Source organism: Eublepharis macularius, chromosome 9, assembly GCF_028583425.1.
Source record: "Eublepharis macularius isolate TG4126 chromosome 9, MPM_Emac_v1.0, whole genome shotgun sequence".
In the NCBI taxonomy this organism is placed as follows: domain Eukaryota; kingdom Metazoa; phylum Chordata; class Lepidosauria; order Squamata; family Eublepharidae; genus Eublepharis; species Eublepharis macularius.
Window position 1 is genome coordinate 104,903,043 of NC_072798.1, and position 23,385 is coordinate 104,926,427.

General features: G+C 49.2%; 1 protein-coding gene across 2 annotated transcripts in view; it reads left to right on the top strand.

The window, feature by feature from the left end:
• Nucleotides 1–16,206, top strand: part of FRMD4A (FERM domain containing 4A) — a 222,605-nt gene extending 206,399 nt beyond the window's left edge. Inside the window, exons 20-23 of one of the 2 annotated variants that reach the window (XM_054988128.1) lie at nucleotides 6,169–7,028; nucleotides 8,371–8,467; nucleotides 10,054–10,125; nucleotides 13,813–13,881. In XM_054988128.1, coding sequence (XP_054844103.1) covers nucleotides 6,169–7,028; nucleotides 8,371–8,467; nucleotides 10,054–10,123 — 1,027 coding nt within the window. In that variant the 3' untranslated portion in view covers nucleotides 10,124–10,125; nucleotides 13,813–13,881. Of the gene's footprint in view, nucleotides 1–6,168; nucleotides 7,029–8,370; nucleotides 8,468–10,053; nucleotides 10,126–13,812 lie in introns of both variants that reach the window. The other variant, XM_054988127.1, reaches the window with a different exon arrangement.
• The last annotated feature ends 7,179 nt before the right edge of the window (nucleotides 16,207–23,385 follow it).

Sequence of the window (23,385 nt, forward strand, 5' to 3'; positions counted from 1 at the left end):
AACCGGGTTTGATTCCCCCCCCCTCCACCTGAAGCCAGCTGGGTGATTTTGGGTCAGTCATAGCTTCCCTCAGAGCTCTCTCAGCCCCACCCGCCTCACAGGGTGTTTTGTTGTGGGGATAATAATAACATATGGTTGTTGGGGGTTTTCCGGGCTGTATTGCCGTGGTCTTGGCATTGTAGTTCCTGACGTTTCGCCAGCAGCTGAGGCTGGCATCTTCAGAGGTGTAGCACCAAAAGACAGAGATCTCTCAGTGTCACAGTGTGGAAAAGATGTAGGTCATTTGTATCTACTCAGGAGGGGTGGGGTTGAGCTGAGTCATTCTGTGAGAGTTTCCCAGGGTGTGGAATGCTAATGGCGGGAGGCTTCACTGAGTCATTCTGTAAGAGTTTCCCAGGGTGTGGAATGCTAATGGCGGGAGGCTTCACTGTATCCTGAGGAGGTTCTTTTGCATATGGATTGGTGCTTGATGTGCTAATCTTCTCTGCAGGGCTATTGTCGGGTGTGGAGTGTTTTGTTGGCCTGGTGTTTTTCAGAACTGGAGCCCATGCTCTGTTCATTCTTAAGGTTTCTTCTTTCCTGTTGAAGTTTTGCTTATGCTTGTGAATTTCAATGGCTTCCCTGTGCAGTCTGACAAAGTAGTTGGAAGTGTTGTCCAGTATTTTGGTGTCCTGGAATAAGATACTGTGCCCTGTTTGAGTTAGGCTATGTTCAGCCACTGCTGATTTTTCAGGCTGTCCAAGTCTGCAGTGTCTTTCATGTTCTTTTATTCTTGTCTGGATGCTACGCTTTGTGGTCCCGATGTAAACTTGTCCACAGCTGCAGGGTATACGGTATACTCCTGCAGAGGTGAGGGGGTCTCTGCTGTCTTTTGCTGATCGTAGCATCTGTTGTATTTTTCGGGTGGGTCTGAATACTGCTTGAAGGTTATGCTTTTTCATAAGCTTTCCCATCTGATCAGTAATTCCTTTGATATATGGCAAAAACACTTTTCCTGTAGGTGACTGTTTTTCCTTGGTTGTTTGATTCATCCTGGGTTTGATTGCTCTTCGGATTTCATTTCTGGAGTAGCCATTTGCCTGAAGTGCGTGGTTTAGATGATTAATTTCCTCATTGAGAAAGCGCGGCTCACATATCCGTCTTGCACGATCCACTAATGTTTTCATTATGCCTCTTTTCTGTCGGGGGTGGTGATTGGAGTTTTTGTGTAAGTACCGATCAGTGTGAGTTGGTTTCCTGTAGACCTTGTGACCTAACTGAGAGTTTGCTTTGCGGATGACCAAGGTATCCAGGAATGAGAGTTTTCCCTCACTTTCTTTCTCCATTGTGAATTGTATGTTCAGGTGGATGTTGTTGAGATGATTCAAAAACTCCATCAATTCTTCCTCCCCATGGCTCCAAATGATGAATGTATCATCCACAAACCGGAACCATACACTGGGTTTGTGGGGTGCTGATTCTAGAGCTGTTTTTTCAAAATGTTCCATGTAGAAGTTTGCTATAACTGGGCTGAGTGGGCTCCCCATGGCCACCCCATCCATCTGTTCATAGAATTCGTTGTCCCATTGGAAGTAACTGGTTGTCAGACAATGATACAATTCACAATGGAGAAAGAAAGTGAGGGAAAACTCTCATTCCTGGATACCTTGGTCATCCGCAAAGCAAACTCTCAGTTAGGTCACAAGGTCTACAGGAAACCAACTCACACTGATCGGTACTTACACAAAAACTCCAATCACCACCCCCGACAGAAAAGAGGCATAATGAAAACATTAGTGGATCGTGCAAGACGGATATGTGAGCCGCGCTTTCTCAATGAGGAAATTAATCATCTAAACCACGCACTTCAGGCAAATGGCTACTCCAGAAATGAAATCCGAAGAGCAATCAAACCCAGGATGAATCAAACAACCAAGGAAAAACAGTCACCTACAGGAAAAGTGTTTTTGCCATATATCAAAGGAATTACTGATCAGATGGGAAAGCTTATGAAAAAGCATAACCTTCAAGCAGTATTCAGACCCACCCGAAAAATACAACAGATGCTACGATCAGCAAAAGACAGCAGAGACCCCCTCACCTCTGCAGGAGTATACCGTATACCCTGCAGCTGTGGACAAGTTTACATCGGGACCACAAAGCGTAGCATCCAGACAAGAATAAAAGAACATGAAAGACACTGCAGACTTGGACAGCCTGAAAAATCAGCAGTGGCTGAACATAGCCTAACTCAAACAGGGCACAGTATCTTATTCCAGGACACCAAAATACTGGACAACACTTCCAACTACTTTGTCAGACTGCACAGGGAAGCCATTGAAATTCACAAGCATAAGCAAAACTTCAACAGGAAAGAAGAAACCTTAAGAATGAACAGAGCATGGGCTCCAGTTCTGAAAAACACCAGGCCAACAAAACACTCCACACCCGACAATAGCCCTGCAGAGAAGATTAGCACATCAAGCACCAATCCATATGCAAAAGAACCTCCTCAGGATACAGTGAAGCCTCCCGCCATTAGCATTCCACACCCTGGGAAACTCTTACAGAATGACTCAGTGAAGCCTCCCGCCATTAGCATTCCACACCCTGGGAAACTCTCACAGAATGACTCAGCTCAACCCCACCCCTCCTGAGTAGATACAAATGACCTACATCTTTTCCACACTGTGACACTGAGAGATCTCTGTCTTTTGGTGCTACACCTCTGAAGATGCCAGCCACAGCTGCTGGCGAAACGTCAGGAACTACAATGCCAAGACCACGGCAATACAGCCCGGAAAACCCCCAACAACCATCGTTCTCCGGCCGTGAAAGCCTTCGACAATACAATAATAACATACTTTGTAAACCACTCTAAATGGGTGTTAAGTTGTCCTGAAGGGCGGTATATAAATCGAATGTTGTTGTTATTCAATTTATATACCACCCTTTGGGACATCTTAACACCCACTCGGAGTGGTTTACGTAGTTTTGGGAGAGGAAGGACCTCAGCAGGGTGTAATGCCACAGAGATCACCCTTCAAAGCTCCTATTTTCCCCCTGGGAACTCCTCTCTGTCTGGGAGTTGTAGTTCTGGGAGCACAAACCCCTTCCCTTCTTCCCTTCTGCCCCCGTTCTTGCCCCATTCACAGCGCCTGTTAGTCTGACCTCATGGCGTCGCCATTGTGGGCCGTCGGCAGATGGTCACCTCAGGCTTTTCCGTTCTTCCGTGTGAAATTTCCCCAGCTTGTGACAACGAACGGCATTCTCACCATACATTACTCAGTCATGCCTCGAATTCAGCATACTTCATTTGACCTCCTTCCTACATTAATGCTACATACAATTATTCTGAAAGTGTATTGGATCCACAGTATGGTTTAAATCAAAATACTCAGCTGAGGAAAGAGGGGGGGTCTTGTATCAGGAGTCAGGTGCCAATTTTTTACACATTGAGGAGAGATACGCTCAGTGAGATTTTTTTTAGATCACTATTACAGTTTTTAACTTGATTTCTTTCTTGTGATGCTGAAGGGACAGCTAGAAAATTTCCCCCACCACTTCAGCGCAGAGTCTAGCTAGGCTGAACTGGTTAGTCTGTCAGATTAGATGCCCCAGAGCCTTCGCACTTGATCAAGAGATAACATCTACAATAACCTAAACAGAAACCATTTTCTAGTCACTTGCCCCATTGTCAGGGCTTTTTTTCTGGGGAAAGAGGTGGTGGAACTCTGGGTTGCCCTTGGAGAAAATGGTCACCTGGCTGGTAGCCCCACCCCCTGATCTCCAGACAGAGGGGAGTTTAGGCAATCTCAACTCCCCTCTGCCTGGAGATCAGGGGGTGGGGCCAGCAGCCATGTGACCATTTTCAAGAGGTTCCGGAACTCCGTTCCCCCGCGTTCCCGCTGAAAAAAAGCCCTGCCCATTGTGATCCCCACTGTTGCGATGGAAAAGATACAATGTTAGGACAGGCAGGCTGAGACTTCCTGTTGCAGGCAGCACACGGCCATTTGGGAGGCATGTAGGACTTTCCTCCAAAGAGAGATAGAGACTCCTACTAGCATCTGCGTCCTGGCCCCGCTATGTCAATGGGGATGATAATAGCATACTTTGTAAACTGCTCTGAGTGAGTGTTAAGTCATCCTGAAGGGCGGTATATAAATCGAATGTTGTTATTGTTATTATTATTCTCAACAAGAACAGAAAATGCAGCCATGAATTACTCTGTCCCTTGCACCTCCCTCCCTCTCTATTGCCTAAATAGCAGTTTTTAGACATTCAGTCAGTTATTACCCAAGGTTTCCTGTGGAATTAACTGGTTCTGTGTCTTTTTCACTTGAGCCTCTGACCTGAACACAAAGATGGTGTTTTATACGCACACACATACAAACAAAAACACATACATACAGTATCCCAAATATGAACTGGATAGTTCCTTTACTGTAATTGTCATGTTTTCACTATTGCCTATCACTTAGAGCTAAATTGCACAAGAGAAATTACATGAGGACGCTCAAGTGAAGGGAGAAGCAATGTTAGCTGGGAAGTGTAGTTTAAATTTCTCCTCTCTGTACAGAACCGGCAAAGATTGCTCCTTACAGGGTTTGTTAATTTCACCTCTCTACAGAGCCAGCAAAGATCCCTCCTCAGAGGGTTTTTTAATTCCTCTTCGGCTCCCAGGAGGCTCTGTCAATTATTAACAAACCCTCTGAGGAACTATTTCTGTAGAGAGGTGAAATTAAGAAACCCTCTGAGGGTTTGCTGGCTCTGTAAAAATCAAACTACACTTCCCAGCTAACATTGCATCTTGAGCGTCCTTGTGTAATTCGTCTCATGTAGTTTAACTTTCATTTAAGGCAGTATAAGTGATAAGATAATTGTTTTCCAGGAGTTGCTAATATTATTAAGTTAGTCCTCCCATAATAGCAGGGTTTTTTAGAATATTTAGAATTATATAGCCAGGAAAGTTCCAGGGTTGATACCCTTTAATTTCTGGGAGCACGTTATTCATTTGGGGGAGTTCTTTCTTCACCACCTTTGCGCTTCAAGCAGAGGCTCCCTGTGCTAAGGCTGCCACAATGAAGCAGGTGGTCCGCGGCCAGACTGATCAAGGGCTAAGGAGATAGAAGGGCAGGTGCAGAAGGCATTTCATTGTCTTCTTCCTATTAACTCTTCCTTTGGGATGAGCGTGAAATCCTTTCGGTCCTGGATTTGAAACTTCAGCAAGCAATGGATGTGTTTTTTGGAGAACCTGGGATATCTGGAGTTTTATAAATAGCCTCTTCTAATAAAGAGAATGAGCTAAGATGACCTAGGTCCCTTTGAAGGCCATAAACCGATACTTCTGTTGTACAAATCGATGTGCTTTGCAAGCTGTGAAAATCCATTCTTCCGCAGGGATTAGACCAGGGCTTTTTTTCAGCTGGAATGCGGTGGAACAGGGTTCCGGCACCTCTTGAAAATGGTCACATGGCCGGTGGCCCCGCCCCCCTGATCTCCAGACAGAGGGGAGTTTAGAGTGCCCTCTGTGCCACTTGGTGGCACGGAGGGCAATCTAAACTCCCCTCTGTCTGGAGATCAGGGGGTGGGGCCACCGGCCATGTGACCATTTTCACCTAGGGCAATTCAAATTTTAAAAAACTAACCCCCTTGTTCCAGCTGTCCCAAAGTGGCATCATTGTGCGGTCCTGAGTTCCCCCACCTCTTTTCCCAGAAAAAAAGCTCTGGATTAGACTATGTTGCTTTGACAGTGTGGGGTAGTGGTTAGAGAGTCAGACTAGCATCTGGGAAGTCCAGGTGCCGATCCCAACTCTGCCATAGAAGCTTGCTGAGTGACGTTGGGCCAGTCACGCTCTCACTCACAGCAGAACTTTCCTCGGGATAAAATGGTGGAGGGGAGAAAGAGAGAGGCAACTTTGGGCCCTCATTAAGAAGAAAGGTGGAGTGTTAAAGGAATGGATAATCAAAGCAGCAAACCTGGCACAGTTCCTTCAAAACATGTCCCTGGCATAGCATTCTGCCGCTTTTTTAATATCTTTAATAGCTGCAAAGATGGTATCAACTTCAAATGGGCAGCTGCTGGCTTCAGGGCACCTGCTTTCCTCCAGGGGCTGCGCCTGTTGGCAGTTTGCAATACGGCTGTTGGCTTAGGTCTTATATTTTTTCATTTTTTTACTCTGCTTCCAGGTCGGTGGACATCAGCCCTACGAGACTGCATAGCTTAGCACAGCACTTTAGACACCGAAGTTCCAGTTTAGAGTCCCAAGGGAAGCTCCTTGGGTCAGAGAACGAGACGGGGAGCCCCGATTTCTACACCCCAAGGACTCGTAGCAGTAACGGCTCCGACCCCATGGACGACTGTTCCTCCTGCACCAGCCATTCCAGCTCTGAGCACTATTACCCGGCTCAGATGAATGCCAACTATTCCACGCTGGCCGAGGACTCCCCTTCGAAAGCCCGTGAGCGGCAGAGGCAGCGGCACAAGTCGGCAGGGAACCTGGTCTCCTCTAATTCAGGAAGCATGCCCAATCTGGCCGCGCGGAATGGCACCGGCCACCATGGAGTCTACCTACACAGCCAGAGCCAGCCTTCTTCCCAGTACAGGATCAAGGAATACCCTTTGTACATCGAGGGGAGCGCCACCCCAGTGGTGGTGCGCAGCCTGGAGAATGACCAGGAGGGACACTACAGCGTCAAAGCACAATTTAAGACCTCCAACTCCTACACTGCAGGGGGGATGTTTAAGGAGAACTGGCACGGGGAAGAAGTAGACTCCGTAAGACTGACCCCCTCCCGTTCTCAGATCATACGGACTCCCTCTCTGGGCAGGGAGGGTCATGAGAAAGGATCGGGACGGACAGTAGTGTCTGACGAACTGAGGCTGTGGTACCAGCGCTCCACGGCTTCCCACAAAGACCACAGCCGCTTGTCACACACAAGCTCCACATCTTCGGACAGCAGCTCCCAGTACAGCACCTCCTCTCAAAGCACCTTTCTGGTGCATAGCAAGGTAGCACGGGGGCCCCAGATGTGCAAAGCAACATCAGGTGAGAGGGCTCTGGCTTGTGTCAAAAAGGGTCCCGCTGTGGGCTGGGGCAAAGTGGTCAGGCAGCAAGAAATCAAGGCGTTACAGAATCAGACTCCTCAGAGGTTGTCCACTGCATCTCTGGATGATTTGCTGTTCTGTCCTTGTCTGCTTCTAATCAGCCTCTGTGGCAAGTGCGCAGATCAGCCAGCACATTCCTGTACTTTAGAGGTGGCTGTGAGAATTAAAAGGAATAACGTGTTCTGTGAATGCTAGTGTCGTCCTCAGTCATTCAGCTGGGATGAGCTTTCCAGTGCGGAGTACCTGACCCCTTTCAGCGATCCCTAGCAAGGGACGCACAAGCAGAATCTTGCAGAAGTGTCACAGTCTTTGTTAACACTTTAGGGCAGGGCAACGTGCATTCATCCATGCAGGAAGCATACGATGCAGCTCCTTCCCCATTAATTCAACTGAGCCTTTAAATGAGCTTCTGCTTGGCTGGGAGTGGATGGGCCCCCATTTCATGAAACCACGGGAGGCGCAAGCATCCCTGTCTGTGGGGGCCTGGAAGAGGCAAAGGGTCTGTCTCAGCTGTGCCTGCAAAGGGCTTTTGGCAATGCAGAGCAGCTGCCCCCTGTGTGCAGACCCTTAAAATGCTTTTTAAAGCCTCTTATCCCTAAAACATTGGCTATTCCGCCCCCGCCCCCCACCTCCCAAAAAATGGTTCTCGTGTTTCCTGCTTAGGACATTCAGAAAAGTTCTCCTAAATATTTTTTCCCCTTTCACTGTGACATGAAGTTGACAACATACCTGTCTGTGCTCAGTCTAGGTGGCATTCAGTGCACTTAACACAAACTGATTTGAATTGGACTTGGAGCTCCAGCTTGTTGTTTAAATGTTTGCTAATTTGGCAGCTGTGAATCACTGCAGGGCAGAAAGATGCAACCGGGAGCTCACAGGGGCGAGAGTGCTGGAACTTGCCTTGCGGTTGTAACTCTTCAAAGAATAAATCCCACCTGCCCATTATTGTCCGTTACTTGACCTGGCAAATTTAAGCTGAAAGGTGATCGATCTCCTGAAGCACGCTCTTGCAAGAGGAGTTGTGGTTCTTGTAGCAGTGCGGTTAGAAGGAAATGTGGTCCTTCAGTTGGAATCGGGTATGTGTGAATGGTTCTTGAGGGGTGGGGTGTGGGGGTAACAGAAAGAGACATGAGTTGTCTTGGACAGCAAGCTGCTGAAGGAACTCTTTTGTCATTGTGATACTCCACCAAGTCCTGCGCCACGTGTGGTCACAGCTGCATGCAAATATCACGGAATCCTCTGCCTTCGTCTCTGTCTGACTGCATGTCTCCATTGCCTTCCAGCTGCCTTACCTCACAGTCAGAGGAGCTCCACGCCATCTAGTGAGCTAGCAGCCACGCCCCCCAGCAGCCCACACCACATCCTAGCCTGGCAGACAGGGTGAGTGTCACTGCAGGCGGGAGCGGGGAGCGGGGCTTTGCTTTCTCAAGGACCCCATTGCCATCTTGTCCTTTCTTCAGGGCTGCAGCTCATCTGGTCATGTAGTCATATCTGCCGCTTGAGGTTAACTGATAGCTTGACTGAATTGTAAGGAAGGGAATAGGGTTGCCAACCTCCAGGTGGGGGCTGCAGATCTCACAGAAATAGAACTGATCTCCAGACAACAGAGATCCGTTCTCCTGGAGAAAATGGCTGCTTATGTTGCTCTGTAGCAGTATATCCTTGCTGAGCTCCCTCTCCTCTTCAGACCTTGCCCAACCCAGGTTCCACCTCCAAATCTCCAGGAATTTCCCAAGCTGGAGTTGGCAACTGTAGGAGGGAAAGGAAGGACCAACAACCCACTGCGGTTCACATTGGTGTGACCCAGACCTCCTTCTGTGGTTTTGTTGGGTGTGCACGTTTAGAAGGAATTCCGATTAAATCAAAGCACAGTAAAATGCCAAAACGTCTCCTCTTGAAAGGGACAATAACATCTTACCCCTGCAGCCAAGGGGCCCCAACACCCGGGCCAATGTTCCTCAGCCTCTTGCCAGCCATAGTTATTGGGAAACTTGTCTCCTGGCTTTCTCCCAAGGAGGGCGGGGGGTGGGGTAGTCCATAGAGAGGCAGCCACGTGCACATCGGTTCTTCCATGGCCAAAAGCCCCCCCTCCTTCCTCTTTTTTTCATGAACAAAACCTGCAGGCTAGTTTCAGCATCAGTGTGTGCTTTGGGTGTGGTTCAGGGCAGGCGGGGAAATGAAATCCTTGCTCAAATCGCGGTTCAAGGAGGGAAGCTGACAGGCTGGATTTGGGGCAGCCCGGCCTCCTTCCCCCCCATCAGAAGGCTGTGAAGGGAGAAGAGGGTTACGGCCGATCCCTTTCCCCTTCGCCAGAGGGCAAAGAGGAAGTGGGGCAAATCAGAGGCCCAAGAGCTCCCTTCAGCCCCTGCTCCAGCTCAAAGAGGCACCCACGGGGGGGGGGAGGGGCAGCTTAAGAGCTGGATTTGGCCCTTAGCTCAAGCCTGGCCTCTGCCACCCCCACCCCACCCCCTGCCCGATGTCTCTAGTCAGACGGCCGAGGGCTCGACTTCAGCCTGCTTTTTTGCAGCAGGGAGCGGGGTGGGGATAACGACAAGAAAGTTGTAAGGACTGCAAGTTGTTGAAATCTGCTGCAGTTATTAGAAATGGCAACCAGAAACTGTTGGGCAGCTACTTGTCGGCCTGGCTGCTCAGGGTACCAATTGCCCGAGGCAAAGCGCTTTTTTGTTGCGGTGGGACTTGGACTGCCTGGCCTAGGGAAGGCAGGGGGCATCTTTCGCCTCCTCTCCCCTCACCCCGCCCAGCTGCTCATGCACAGTTCCAAAGCCTGAAAAACCTACTTGACTCCTTTCCCTACATCACTAACTTCCTTTTGTCTTTCCAAAATGATTCACCAACTTGTTTCTGATAGGATTAATAAGCTCTTAACCATGATTTGAGTCACTGCTTTTCTTTAACATTTCCTCTTTCCTCTTCCTTTCTCTCTCTTTCTCCTCCCCCTTGTTCAGAGATGCAACAGACAGCTCACCCACTATGGATGAGTCTCAGTCTCCAACTCAACCCCGTACTGAAGAATAGAGGTATAGTGAGGGGGCGTTTCATACTTTAAACCTGACCCCACCAGCCTGCCTCCCTTCGCGGCTTTCTCTTGTAAAACACAGGCTGCCAGATGTGGTTTTGCTGCACGTTAGAACTGCCCTGGGAGTTTGGACCGGCCACTGGAAGTTCTGGGTCAGTTACCTTGTGAAAGCACGGCCTTTTGAGGAGCCGGCCATTCTCTTCCGCTGTGGCTTCTACGGCTGTGCTGTTGTCTGTGCTCTCAAAAACAGGTTTTCCCAACCACGAGAGAGCCAGCAGAGCATAGTGGAGAGCGGGCCAGCCTGGGATCCCGGGAGACCCGGGTTCGATTCCCCACTCTGCTGTGGAAACTCAGTGGGTGACCTTGGGATAGTCACACACACACGGCCTAACCTACCTCACGGGGGGCGGGGGGGGGGTGGCTGTGAAAAAACAAGGAAGAGGGGAGAACAGCGCTTCAAGCCACTTTAGGCCCCCACGGGGGAGAAAAGTCAAATATAAATAAATGAATAATGAACGAGCTTTATCAAGAGGTTCAATCAGGCAAAAGCCAGCACTGAGCGGGGGATCCAGGTCTGGAGATTGCGTGAGTGGATAATATAACAGGCCCCGAGGCTCCCCTGCTAGCTTCACTGGGCAAAACTGAGTGTATAGGTGCATAATCCTGCTTAATTGGGCAACGGCTCTGACAAAAGAGAGGCCCCGGCTGCTGCTTCAGCTCACGGGTTGCCCCCGGTTACTACCCACAGCCCCTGATTTAGCCAGGAATGTTGATCCCTCCGTGGCTTCCCTTCCGCTTGCGACCTCTGGAATTCCAGCAGTGAAAGGGAAGACAAGCCCCCCCCCTCCCTCCCTCCCTCCCTCCCTCGGGATCAGCATTCGAGGGTAAAGCAGGGTCTCTGGGCCAGCCCCTGGGAACCAGAGGAGGCCCCTCCTGTCTGTCCTTCCAGGCAAAGCCCCATGTTTGTTTTTTTTAGGGGGACACGACTGAAGTTGTTCAAACTGGAAAGGAGGCAGGAGTCCAAGCCAGGGTTCTCGGTGGGTGGGGAGTTAGCCTGATTACCTGTAAGTAACTTTTTTCCCCATGTAAACATACGAGTGTCTAATTACAAAGTTTTTGTTTGTGAGACTCCACAAACTCTTGTCTGGCTTTAAATTAGTAGTCCTGAATCAAAGCCAGCCGCAGTTCAGTTAACACCAATTTTTATGCAATTATCCCATCAGTTTATCTAGAAAAGCGTATGAATTTATTTCCTAGAGACATACAGCAACTAACTGCAGCTTATCTCCAGAGGGCTAAGCCCCGAGAAGCCGACTTTCCTTTGGGCTCGAACACTACCAGGCCCTTTCTGACAGACAAACTAAGACCAGGGCCGATTCCAGACGACTAACCGGAAGGCGCCGCATGCCGCCATGTTCCGGATCGCAACGGGGAAAACGCGAAATATCGTGTTTTCTCGCGCGAGTTTGGTGCGACATCAGACCAAAGTCGCGCGAGAAAACGCGATATTTCACGTTTTCCCCGTCGCAATCCGGAACATGGCGGCATGCAGCGCCTTCAGGTTAGTCGTCTGGAATCGGCCCAGGTCTGCAAAGAGGCCTGGAGGAAAGTGTCGTTTTCTAGAGGCTTAATGCATGGAAATGGCCGCTGATGCTTTTCGTGGCATGGAGGATCGTTTTCTCCAGCCTGTTCAGGAGCCCTCCTCCTGCCTCACTTGTAGTGGGGTGGCCGCTGCCCCGTCCCCCATACACACACACACACACACACACACACCACAGGAGCTTCAGCAGCTGCAGAGGCAGTCTCCAGAGGAACTTTTCGCCTAGACCAGAAGCGCAGTTTGCACGCTAGAACGTAACTGCACAAGAAAATGGCCAATCACCACCAAGGGCAGACGGTAGTTCTCAACACCGCCGGGAGCGACAACATGTCCAAGTTGCTGCCTCTTCCCACCGGCTCTGCTTTGGGCTCCTTTCCCAGCAGCCTCAGACGTTTTTATGCTATTGTGAAGAGACAGGATCAAAGCCTGTGAGAAACGGCCAGCCGACAGTTGCTCCCGAGCCGGCCCCAGGGATTCACACGGCAGCCTCAGAAGTCTTGGCCAAATCATCCTACCGTCCCAAGCACACTTGGTACATGCTTCATTTGTGCCACACACACACACACCCACACCCTACAGCCGGCTGTCTCCTCCTTCCCTTCCTCTAGACACTCCCCTCGCTAGAAGTATGCAGCTGTTAGCTTGATACACCCCCCCCCCATCCCCAAGGTTGGAACTGCGCTAGTCCATTGACACAGACGCCAAACTGGGCAGGGGGTGTGCAGGTAACATTCGTCTTGAGTGGTCAGAATGCTTGGGTGGAAGAAGCTCCAGGAAGCCTGCCTCGCGATGTGGTCTCCTCTGCCTTCTCCTTTCCAAAGCATGTGTGTGTGCCTACATTTGCCCCGTCCCCTCACCTCTTGCCAACCCTGCTTAGCTTCTGAGAGCTGACAACATCGGGAAAGCCTGGGCCGTCCAGATCAGCAGAGCCTCCTTCCTCAGTGTTCCTGTCTTCGACTTGTTTGACCTCCAAACAAATCAGGGTCTGGGATTTCTCCACCACTCCATGTTTATATTTGAGGAAGCAAAAGAATACTTTTTGTTAATAGAGGGGGCCACCTCTGATCTCATTTTGAAAATTTTCCATGGAAAGAAATTCAGGATGCAGTTTTAAGCATATTTAGGAGGATTTATTTCAAAGTAAAACACGTTCAGAAACATGGTGCATCCGCATTTGGAGTGATTACATTCAAATTGGAATCTGAATTCAGATCGGAGGAGCTAGATTCTGACAAGCCGTTGTATCGTCATGATTCGGGGCTTCAGGCTGTCACAGAATTGGGAAGATGGGGGGGGGGGAGTCAAGGGTCTTTAAAGAGGTCCTCTCTGCAGTAAACGCTGAGGCCCTGCTGTCTTCGGCAACAAAGAGTAGGATCACATAATTATCCTTCCAGAGTGCCAGTCCAAACGGATACTCCCTCCGCCTTCCCTCTAGGAATTTCTTACAGCGACAGAAGAAGGCCGTTGAGCCACACTAACCTTTGCGTGGCTACCTGAGAGGTCTGCAGTCACAGCAGAGCTTCCAGTTCCCTTTGGGAATCCCATCCCAACATGCCACAGGGCCCTGATTCAGGTCGGGGCTGCGGCACAAGGGGAGGGGGGGCTTCAGCCTCACCCTCTTCCCGGCTACACCTGCCCTTAATACCGGCACGCCCAGCTCCCTTTGGCTCAGGGGGGAGGGGAGGATGCAGCCCCTCCCCCCCCCACAGTCCCCATCTGAATTGGACCCCTGCGGTGTGCCAGACATGGCTCAGAGGCGGAGCACATGCCAGGGATTCTGATGCTCTCCGGCTCAGTTCCCCGGCATCTCCAGTTAAAAGGACCGGGCAGTAGGGGACGTGAGCCCAAAGAGCTGCTGCCGGTCTGACAAGACTGGCCTTGAGGGACCCAGGGCCTGGTTCCGTAGGAGATAGTCTCTACCTAGATAAGATCTCTGACGTATGTATGCAAATCCCCACGCAGCCACAAATCAGACGGAAGGTCGCGTTTGGCCCTCAGTCCTACTCCTGTATAGGTGTGTTGCATTCATAGTTCTGCTGCTTCTGTAAACTGCATTGCTTTACATTTCTGTTCCCTCTCTTTATACAGGAGCTACAATGATGGCTACTTGGGCTCCTCCCTCTATCCAGAACTAGCTGATGTCCAGTGGTATGGACAAGAGAAAGCCAAGCCTGGGACGCTAGTGTGAATCCCCTTGACCCCAGCCGTGTGAGCCCATCCACGCCCTTCTGAAAACCACCTCTCTGCCTCTCGTTTGCCTTACCTGGATGAACTGGCCGCTGACACCAGCTTCGAGTCAAAGCACTTTTTGCAAAAGGCAATGGAAGTCCCTTCTAGTCCGTGTTGCTGCAGACTGCCGTGTGTCTCACAGAGCGCAAGCGGGAGCAAGGAATGGATCTACAACCGGCTACATTCGTAAGAATGCAGTAGGCAGGCAATCCAGACCTTTCAGGGTTATCAATCATCTTGTTCATTGGCATGTTATACTATTCTAACATGTATGATTTAAACTCTAAAGTTAAAGTACTAGTTAAAGACGGGGCAACAGCTATTGTGAAGTAACAGGCACAAAAAAGAAGGAGAATGGGGAAAGAGAATAATATCGTTTCAGTGATGGGCCAGAATATTGTGACTTGTTCTGTGCTGCCAAAGATTTTAAGAACTGTTATAAAGTATATATCAAAAATTCTCCTTTTCAGAAAACAACCACCTACCACTCTACAACTTGTTCTGTCTTCTTTGTCTCGATGCCCTAAAACCCAACCCAGCCATTTCATGGGGTGGTATAGGTACCACTCAAAATCTTGGCATAAATCTGCTGGGAACAGCCCCTGGATGAACAAGATGGTGCCCAAGGGAACTGGCAAGAACAGGAGCAAGTCAAGGCTTCTTTTAAATATCCCTGTGATTGGCAGCCAGCCGCCAGTAACTTGAAGAACCTGGTGATCATTTGTGAAATGAAAATACCAAAAATAATTAGGAATAAAAACATCCATTTGTGTAGAGAACTATGTCAAGTCAAGGGATGATACACCAGGGTCTACGTGACTGATCTCAACATGCACTGATAGTGTAGCAAAGGGCTTATTGACTGGCCAGGGAAGTGATTTAAAGGGGAGGGAAATTGCCAAGTGACTTAACCAGCAGCCTAGATCACTTCCCTAAACTACTGAAATGGACCATTAATAATTTTTTTTTTTGCATTGATACAAAACATAAGTTGTCTGACAATACCAAAAGAAAGGAAATGACACGTTTACATATACACTTGAGCAATGCTTTTTATACACTTTGAGAAAGCCATTACCCTTCAAAAAGGCCTCAATGCTTCTATAGTAAACGAACGCACAATCTTTAGGCCCCAGGTCAACCACGGTTTTTGCTGCTTTTGAGAAAGGGGGTGGGGGGGAGGTGGGAATATCATCCTTCAGCCAGAGTCCACGGACCAGCCAGTCTCCCCTGCCCATCCCAGCCGCTTCTGCTGCCATGTTTCTGTGCTGCCTCTGGGCTGGAAGGGCCAAGCCTTGCCCACATTGGTGCTAAGAGGTTTTTATGCCAGTACACAAGCAAGTGTCCTTTCCCCGGATATGGCTGATGATAAAAAACAGGAGGCTGACAGAGATGTTTTGCAAAGAACTAAAACAGTCTTTAAATCTCTCTGTGAACGTTCCAAGGAACAACCATATGCAGCTATGACCAGGAAGGCAAAAAACTTAGTCCCCCAAATGCTATGACCAGGAAGGCAAAAAACTTAGTCCCCCTCTGCTATGATGGCGATACAGGAACCCTGTCCGCTGTTTGGCTTACGTCAGCACAGAAGTGCTTAGGACAGGGCTGTTGCATCAAAAATAGAGGAGAGCCCATTTGGGTTCGGAATTCTGCCGCAGGGAGACGGGCTCCTTCCTCCTCTACTAGCTGGTTTCCTGGGCCAAAATAGCTCCCCATTTCTGCTAGTCCACTCTGCGTATTCTGTGCACAGGGGACAGCAAAAACGGAAGTAAGCTATTCACCCTCGCGGCAGCGTTCCAAGAGCAAATGAGCTCACCTTTATATTTTAACAGCCGTTCCGTAGAGCTACTGCATGGCTGTGGGACTCAGCTCTTAAAAAACCCAAAGGTCTAGCTGGATCCTCAGTAGCACACTGTCTAAAAAGAGGGGGGGGGGAGAAAGGGAACGTGGACAAAGGAACTCCCCCAACTGGCTCAAGAATACTTAGGACAGCCACCAAGTCCCAAGCACTTCTATGGTGACTGCTTCAGTCCTGCAGACGGCCATGTGAGTCGAGCACATTCACGGTGTGCAAATCTGCAGCTGTTTTGAAATACCTTTTCTTCATAAATTAGATTACAAATGAAGACCCTGTTCTTGGAATGAACTGCAATGAAGACTACAACAGAGAAGGGTGGGGGGCGAGTCCAACCAAGGAGAACAGATTAGATAACCTGGAAGGATGGGGGGGGGGAAGGGGGGGAAACAAAACAGGCTGAATGATTCTCAACCACACACACACACCCATCAAACAAAAGAATCTAGTAGCACAGTGGTTAAGCGGTTCAGCTGCGAATCAGCGCTCTGCTGGTTCAAATCTCACTCCTGCCATGAGCTCAGCAGGTGGCCTTGGGTCAGCCACTCCTCTCAGCCCAGCTCCCCAGCCGTATTGTGAGGATAATAATAGCACTGACTTGTTCACTGCTGTGGGTGAATGGTATATTAACGTAGTTATTATTATATACAAAAGTAACAAGGGTCTAAATTAATACGCCATGCAGAGTCACCTGAATTTTTTAAAAAATATGCCAAAACGTGTATCATAAAAAAACAAAATGAAAGCCAAATGCTTTTTTCAGGTGTTTGTATCTATTATGCATAGTATATTAATTTAGAGCTTTGTTTATTTTGTACACAGCACCTATAAGTAGTGCTTGTTAGGCACAAATTAGCCTCTCTTTTTTTTTGATGAGGGGTGTTCTTGAGAACCATTAAAGATATTTGTTGGTTTACATTTATATTTGTAGATATTTTAAGCTTTTTTGCAGTTTTTCCTCCCCTTCAACCTTTCAGATTATGTAATCAAGACTACAACAGACATTAACTATAAAATCCGATCCCGTTGTAAATGTGCGTTTGCCATCCCTGGTGGAGGCGGCTCTCTCCCAAGAACTCCTCCCTTCCACGTGTTGTCTCCAGCACCCTCTACTGGCAACATCCAGCTAGTGACTGCCAATAAAAAAAATGTCACAGCCACCAACCAAGGGCTTTTCCTAAATTTCTTAGCAGTTGATCCCCAAGCACTGGGATCAGTTTGGGGACAGTTCTTCCATACATCTGCCCTCAGTTTGCATTTTTACAGTTCTGGAGATGGTTTATTTTGTTCTGCACGTGCCTTAAATAATCAGGATTTTCAAGTGAGTGTACTGTTGTCATCGGTATCCTCGGTGATGTCACAGCAACCCCCCCTTTAATTTTTGTGCATGTTTATAATGTTATGTTGAGAGAAGGGCTGAATTTGAACTATTTAAACAAAAGATTGAAATGAACTCATGGGGAAGCCTAAAAGGGGAGCAGTTCTGCCACCCATAATTAAGTCCTGGGCTGACCCAGAGCTAGGAGGCAGAGGCTGGCACCAACGTGGCAAGCCAACCTCTGCTGGGGCAGCAGCTCTGTGCTTTTCAAACCAGGCTGCTTTTTCCGGTGACAGTAGTGACCACTCAACCCTACCCTGAGCCCCAGAGTTTTTGCAATTTTTAAAAAATTGTCATTTTCACAGTGTGATATTGACCTACTAGTATTACAGTACATGCAGCAGAGTCTCTGAATGCTCAGCTTTCATTTTTTTAAAAAGTTCCTAGCCCATTCCCATGCAGAGATATAAGGGGAAAGGCATATCTCCACAATGGAAGGGGAGAGAGATGTACTTCTTTTTTTAACAAAAGCTGGAAATTCAAAGAATCTGCTGCAAGGATTGATGCAACAATAGGCTAATATGATGTTATGAAAATGGTGATTTTAAAAATGATAGAAAACAAAATGGGGGGAGTGGCAAGGGGAGACGTGGTTTGATGATGATGAATGTCCAATCATCCAAAAATGGGTGCGAATGGGCAGGACAAACAACCAAAAGAAACATTACACACAAGGGGAAAAAATCAACTCAAAATCAGCTTCCAGAAAAAGATCCAGGTAAAAGTGGTCTCAAAGGGACTGGGAGAAAAAACAAACAAACAAACCAAAGTGAAAATTAAAGGCAAAAAAAAATGTGTATAGAAATCGGGATAAAGCAAACCAACATGGGACTAGAACCGGGGGGGGGGGGGGGAACCCATGACGAAAACCTCTAATACTAAACTAATCCTGTTGAACCTTTTTGCACTACATCATTAAAGCTTTCCTCACCCCAGGCAGTCTGCAGTTGCTGAGAGTTGGAGAGGAACAGGGTTAGGGTTTGCTAAAATAATCCAGTCCCTTCAAACTACAATTCCCAGGATTCTTCCTGGGAAGCTAGGACAGTTCAACTGCTTTAAGGTTTGCAGTGTAGCCATGCCATTCTACTGAAACATTTTCCAAACCAAACACATCACCTAGAAAACGTGGACTGATTTTGTATACTGAACATTTCTTGGCCAGAATGCTTTGCTAATCACCGGCCTTTTTTAAAGGAAACACACAAACAGCCAGCAGCAAGACGCTGGAAGCCACAGTCCCAATCCCGCTCAACTGCCGGTTGTGACCAACGTGCCTCACGGGTTGCAGCGACACATAGCCACGCCCCATTTGAGCAGGGTGGGGAAATCCTCTTTTCAAGATGCTAGGAACTTTATTTAGCAGCAATGGTAGCATCCTAGAATAATAATTTTGGGAGTCAAATTTGCAAAATAAATTAAAAACATATTGTTTGCATGTCTGCAAGCAGACATGGGGAGGAGGGGGAGAAAACTTTTGTTTGGGGAAAGTGGTTTTGTTTCTTTAAAAAAATACCAAGGCACTTGTGAGCCAGTCTGGTAGTAAAGACAGAAATTAAGTAAAACAGGTTTTACTGTTTAACTCAATTCAGTTATACAAAAATGTACATAAAGTGTTAATCAGAAGATTAACATGATTTGCGTATAACATGAGGAGGTGACCACAGCTATTGTATACAAGTACTTGACTACCCCCTAAATACGCCCCTTGAATTTTGCTTTTGTATCAATAAAAAGAGATCCTGAACTGATACCACAGTTTGTATATATGTACAAACCTCCCTCCCTGTCTAGCTTTGTATATGCACATACACCAGATGCCATGACAGGGCAGGGTTTATTTTTAAAATATTATATGCAGTTGAGTGTTGAAAATGTTGGGAAAGACAAGGGTCCGGTTTGCTTTGGGTCCCCCCCCCCACAACCACCAGTAATAGTTCTAGTTTTGGACATAGCAAACCCCATTCAGGTGCTATCAGATGACCAGTTACTGCTTAGTTAACTAGAAGTTGTGCAAAATGGACTCCAGTTTAAAAATAAAAATAGAACTCTTCTGAAACTGCCAGTAGAGAGTGTAAAGGGATTTCTGCAGAATTCTGTGCAACGGAAAAAAAACGCGGGGGGAGATGTTATGTTGTAGAAAAGGTTGCAGAATTTTTTTTAAAAGAATCTGCTTTTAATTTATTCTTTTTGTATTAAGAATTTGTATAGTTACCTTTACATTTTGCAAAACAGTGTTGTCAACACTTCCTTATTAAAGCATTTTTCAAGATGAAACTGACAGGTGCAAGATTTTGATATTTTTGCTTACAGTATCCAGAATCTAACAATATCTTGACTTAACTATTCATGCTTATTTCCATCTAGGGGTCCTCAGGCTGCGCCTCTCACATTAGATTACATATTTATACTAGACATGGGCACGGACAGAAAAAAAACCGAACATGGTGTTCTTTGTTCGTTGCCATCCACAAACATTGACGAACATGACCTGTTCACAAACCTGTCCGTTGTTCATGGGGGCCAGCAGGCTCTCCTCCAGCCATCAAGATCCCTACCACACTACTCCCAGAAACCCTACCTGAGCAGGCAGCAGGAAAGGTACCAGTAATAAATAATAGCTTGGCCCAGAGCCTGGCAGCAGCCCTGGAACTTGAAGAGGTAGATCCCTATCCCACCACACACAAAGAACATTCAAGCGCCAATGCACTCTCCCTGTCTCTCTCTCAAAATGCCAACAGCAACTGTCTCTCCCTCACGGTCTGCAAAAGCAGTGCTGGGAGCCCCCCTCCCCCGTGCTCTTTGCTTCCTTGTAACAAATTTGGAGCTCCACACTTGAAAGGAAGACGTGCCTATCAAGCTAAATTGGGCTTCGATTGGGGTTTCCAGGGCAACAGCAGGAGTTCAGGCAGTCCCTGCCTCTGGTTGCCAAGGGAATTGATTGCAGGTGCCAGATTGTCTGGCTTGACGAACAGCAACCAACGGTGCTCATCTCTAATTTACACTAAAGTTACCATGCAACTTTATAGCCTCACAAAAGTCCTGCTACTCAGTGTACCTGCAATTGCTGGCTCAGCCTTACCTTTGAACCTGCATTATGTTCGCAAGACCCTCTTGGCTGAGGCAGCTACAGGAGCACCCCCACCACCCCCACTGGTGCCTGAGGCAGGAGCTGCCACTGGGCAGGGGGCTGCTGCTGAGGCTATAAGCCCCTTGAATTTTGCTTGTGTGTCAATAAAAAGAGGTCCTGAATTGATACCACAGTTTGTATACATGTACAAACCCTGCAGCGGGAGGAGCAGCAGCATGAGGGATCTTGGGGGGGGGGACTTGGGGGATGTGAGTTTTCCAGCCCTGGAGTTCACCCCAAGGACCCAGAGGATGTTGGGGGAACTGGCAGAGGGTCCCGCCACCTGGGTGCCTTCCCCAGTTTCCTCTGAGGCCTTTCAGGGTGAGGCAGGCGAAGAGGATGCTGAAAGTAGAGGAAGGGATGGTGGAAGTGACCCCCTACATTTCAACCCCTTTGCCCTCAGCCGTCTCCTTCCAGCCGCTTAGACACAGTGCGCCTACCCTGAGTGCCTCGGAGGAGGAGTCCCTGGAGTGCCCACAGCTGCAGGGCAGTGCGGATGCCCCTAGCCCTTCGATGTCTGGGAGCCCTTCCAGAAGATAGCAGACCCCACTAGGCGCAGGGCCAGCACTGCGGATATCCCTCGTCACTCAAGGGAAAGACCTCCATCATCTTTGACGTCCAGCCTCAGGAACCGCTTGAAGGCGCACCACCGGCCAGTGCTGCTTCAGGGGCAGAGAGAGGCCGGTGCTGCACAGCTGCCAGCAGAGGGGGCATCCTGCAACCACCTTTGGTGCTCCCCCCACCCAGGTCTCCTGTAAGGAAGGGATGCCAAGCAGCTCTCTGACCGAGATGTTTGGTGGGGGTGGCACTAGTGTGCCAAGAAGGGGGATCCAGAGGGCACTGAAGCGCATCACTCAGTGCATTTCCATTGCCATAGGTGTCTGCCCCCCTTTCCATGATCAAGGATATCAGCTTCAATGGGCTGCTCCAAGAAGTCTGGCCTTGGTACATGCCCCCCCCCCCCGCTCACACTCTACTGAGCAGGACTGTGATTCCCCCCCTTTACAGGGCTGCCAAGGACTATGTGCAGGCACACTTGTCTAGCACTGCTAGAAGAACTGCGCCCTTAACATTGGACGTCTGGACCTGCTCTCAGTCACAGCATGCCCACCTCTTGCTTACTGCACACTGGTAGCAACCCAGTGGCCTTCTGGGTGGGAGTGGAAGGACAAGCGTCAGGCAGGGTCAGATTGGAGGCCACAAGGCTGGCTACTGCACGGCTTTGCTCCATGCAAAGGATCTGGATGAGGTCACACAGCAGACAACGTTGCTGCTGCCCTCAAGACACAATGATTGGAGTGGGGAGGCAGGAACATCCTCAGGGGATACCTGGTGACCAATGGCAGTGCAGCCATCAAGGCAGCAGCAGTGCAAGTGGGCCTCGGGAGCATTTACTGTGCAGCCCACAAACAGCACCTCACGGTGAAGGATGCGCTGGGCCTGGGTTCTTCTGCGGAACCTACATGGGAGGCTGCGACTTGTGAGTTCCAGTGTCTCCTCAACAGATACCAGCAGCTCTCAAGTTACTTCTTGCACAGCATGAAAGCAACTCGCCAACTGCACTAGAAGCAAGTCAAGACAGGCGCGCCGGAGCATTGCCCCATTGGTGACCTTGCCACTCGCCAGAACTCCACCCATGCTATGCTCAAGTGTTTGGTGGAACAGCAGGCTGTCTTCATTGTGTGGCTCTCAGAGAGCAACACCGGGGGGGGGGGGGGGGCGTGAGTTCAGCTAAGAGGACTGGCTCAGCATCTCCCAGAAGGAGGTCCTTCGGCCCTTTAAGGCATTCACCATCATGGGCTCCTCCGACACAGTGACCAGTTGGCTCTGGGCATTCCTCTGGTGCCGAGACTTCCGAGGGCATCGGCCGCCTTTCTGGACCCACATGCAGGCTGTGCAGACCTCGTTTCAGCAGCAGATGCGCTCATGAGGAGGTTGCAACAGGGCATCACTTCCTGGCTGCAGCCTCTCACCGAGGAGGAGCTGTGCATGTCCATGGCCATGTGTCATCCAAGCCTCAAGGGAACCTCCATCGAACAGGCTGGGAAGCTCACCCACGTGAGAAAAGCGCACTCTCGGCATGTGCTGCATGCACTGGCCAGGAGGGGCACCCTGCCAGCGAAGGGAGCGGAGCTAGGAGCAGCGGTGAGGCCAGCTCTGCTCTTCCCTGCATTGCTCCTTCTCAGCAGGTTCCCACCACAGCCACCGCCAAGATGTCCCTGGAGATACTCTGGTGTGCGCTCAGCCTCTTTGGGAACATGAGGCTCATGAGCCAGGATTCAGTGGAAGCAAGAGTCAGGGACCACCTTTCAGCGCCCTGCAAGCCGCTTTCCAGTGACCCTCTGAGCTACTGGGCCAAGGAGGAGGGAGTCTGGTGGGACCGCGCCCTCAACACTCAAGAGGCCCCGCTCATGCCCTCCAATGAGCGTGTTGAGCAGGCACATCCTTCCCCATAGAGGTGACGTGGTCAGCCCTCTTCGCACTCCCCCCTGCTCCCTTGGGAGAGTTGAGCAGCTGGTCCTTCTGAAGGTCAACTTGCCGCTCTTTGATTGCCCAGCCCTGGACTTTGAGAGTGACTGAAGCGAGTCCGTCGTGTGGCCTGCATGCTCTGCCACCCTGTGTGCTCTTCCCAAGGCTTGAAAGCTAGGTAGAAAACCAGCAAGAGGGGCAGTCGATCCAGTTGGCACAACATAAAACGCGCACACACCACACACCCCCAGAAATTCCAGCCCGTGAGGGCCCAAATCTCTGCAGAAAATTGCGAAAAGCGGCACCAGAAATGTCGTTGCCACCAGACAGGAAGATGCAGAAAGATGCCAAAAACCAGCAGAGGGAAACCCACAGAAACACCCAAACGAAGCTACAGCATGTAGTTGTGTTGTGTGTATGTTGTTCTGATGTTAACCCTCCTCATTGTAGGGGTGGGAGGGATGGCCAGAGATGAAAAGCTGCCGCAGCCTGCAGCTCAAGGCTGCCCTGAGCCAGTAAGAGCGGCTGCAGAGATGAGAACTTGGGTTTCCCAAAATTACCCCTCACTCTCGCTTTTAACCTAAGTCCAAGTGAGATCCATCT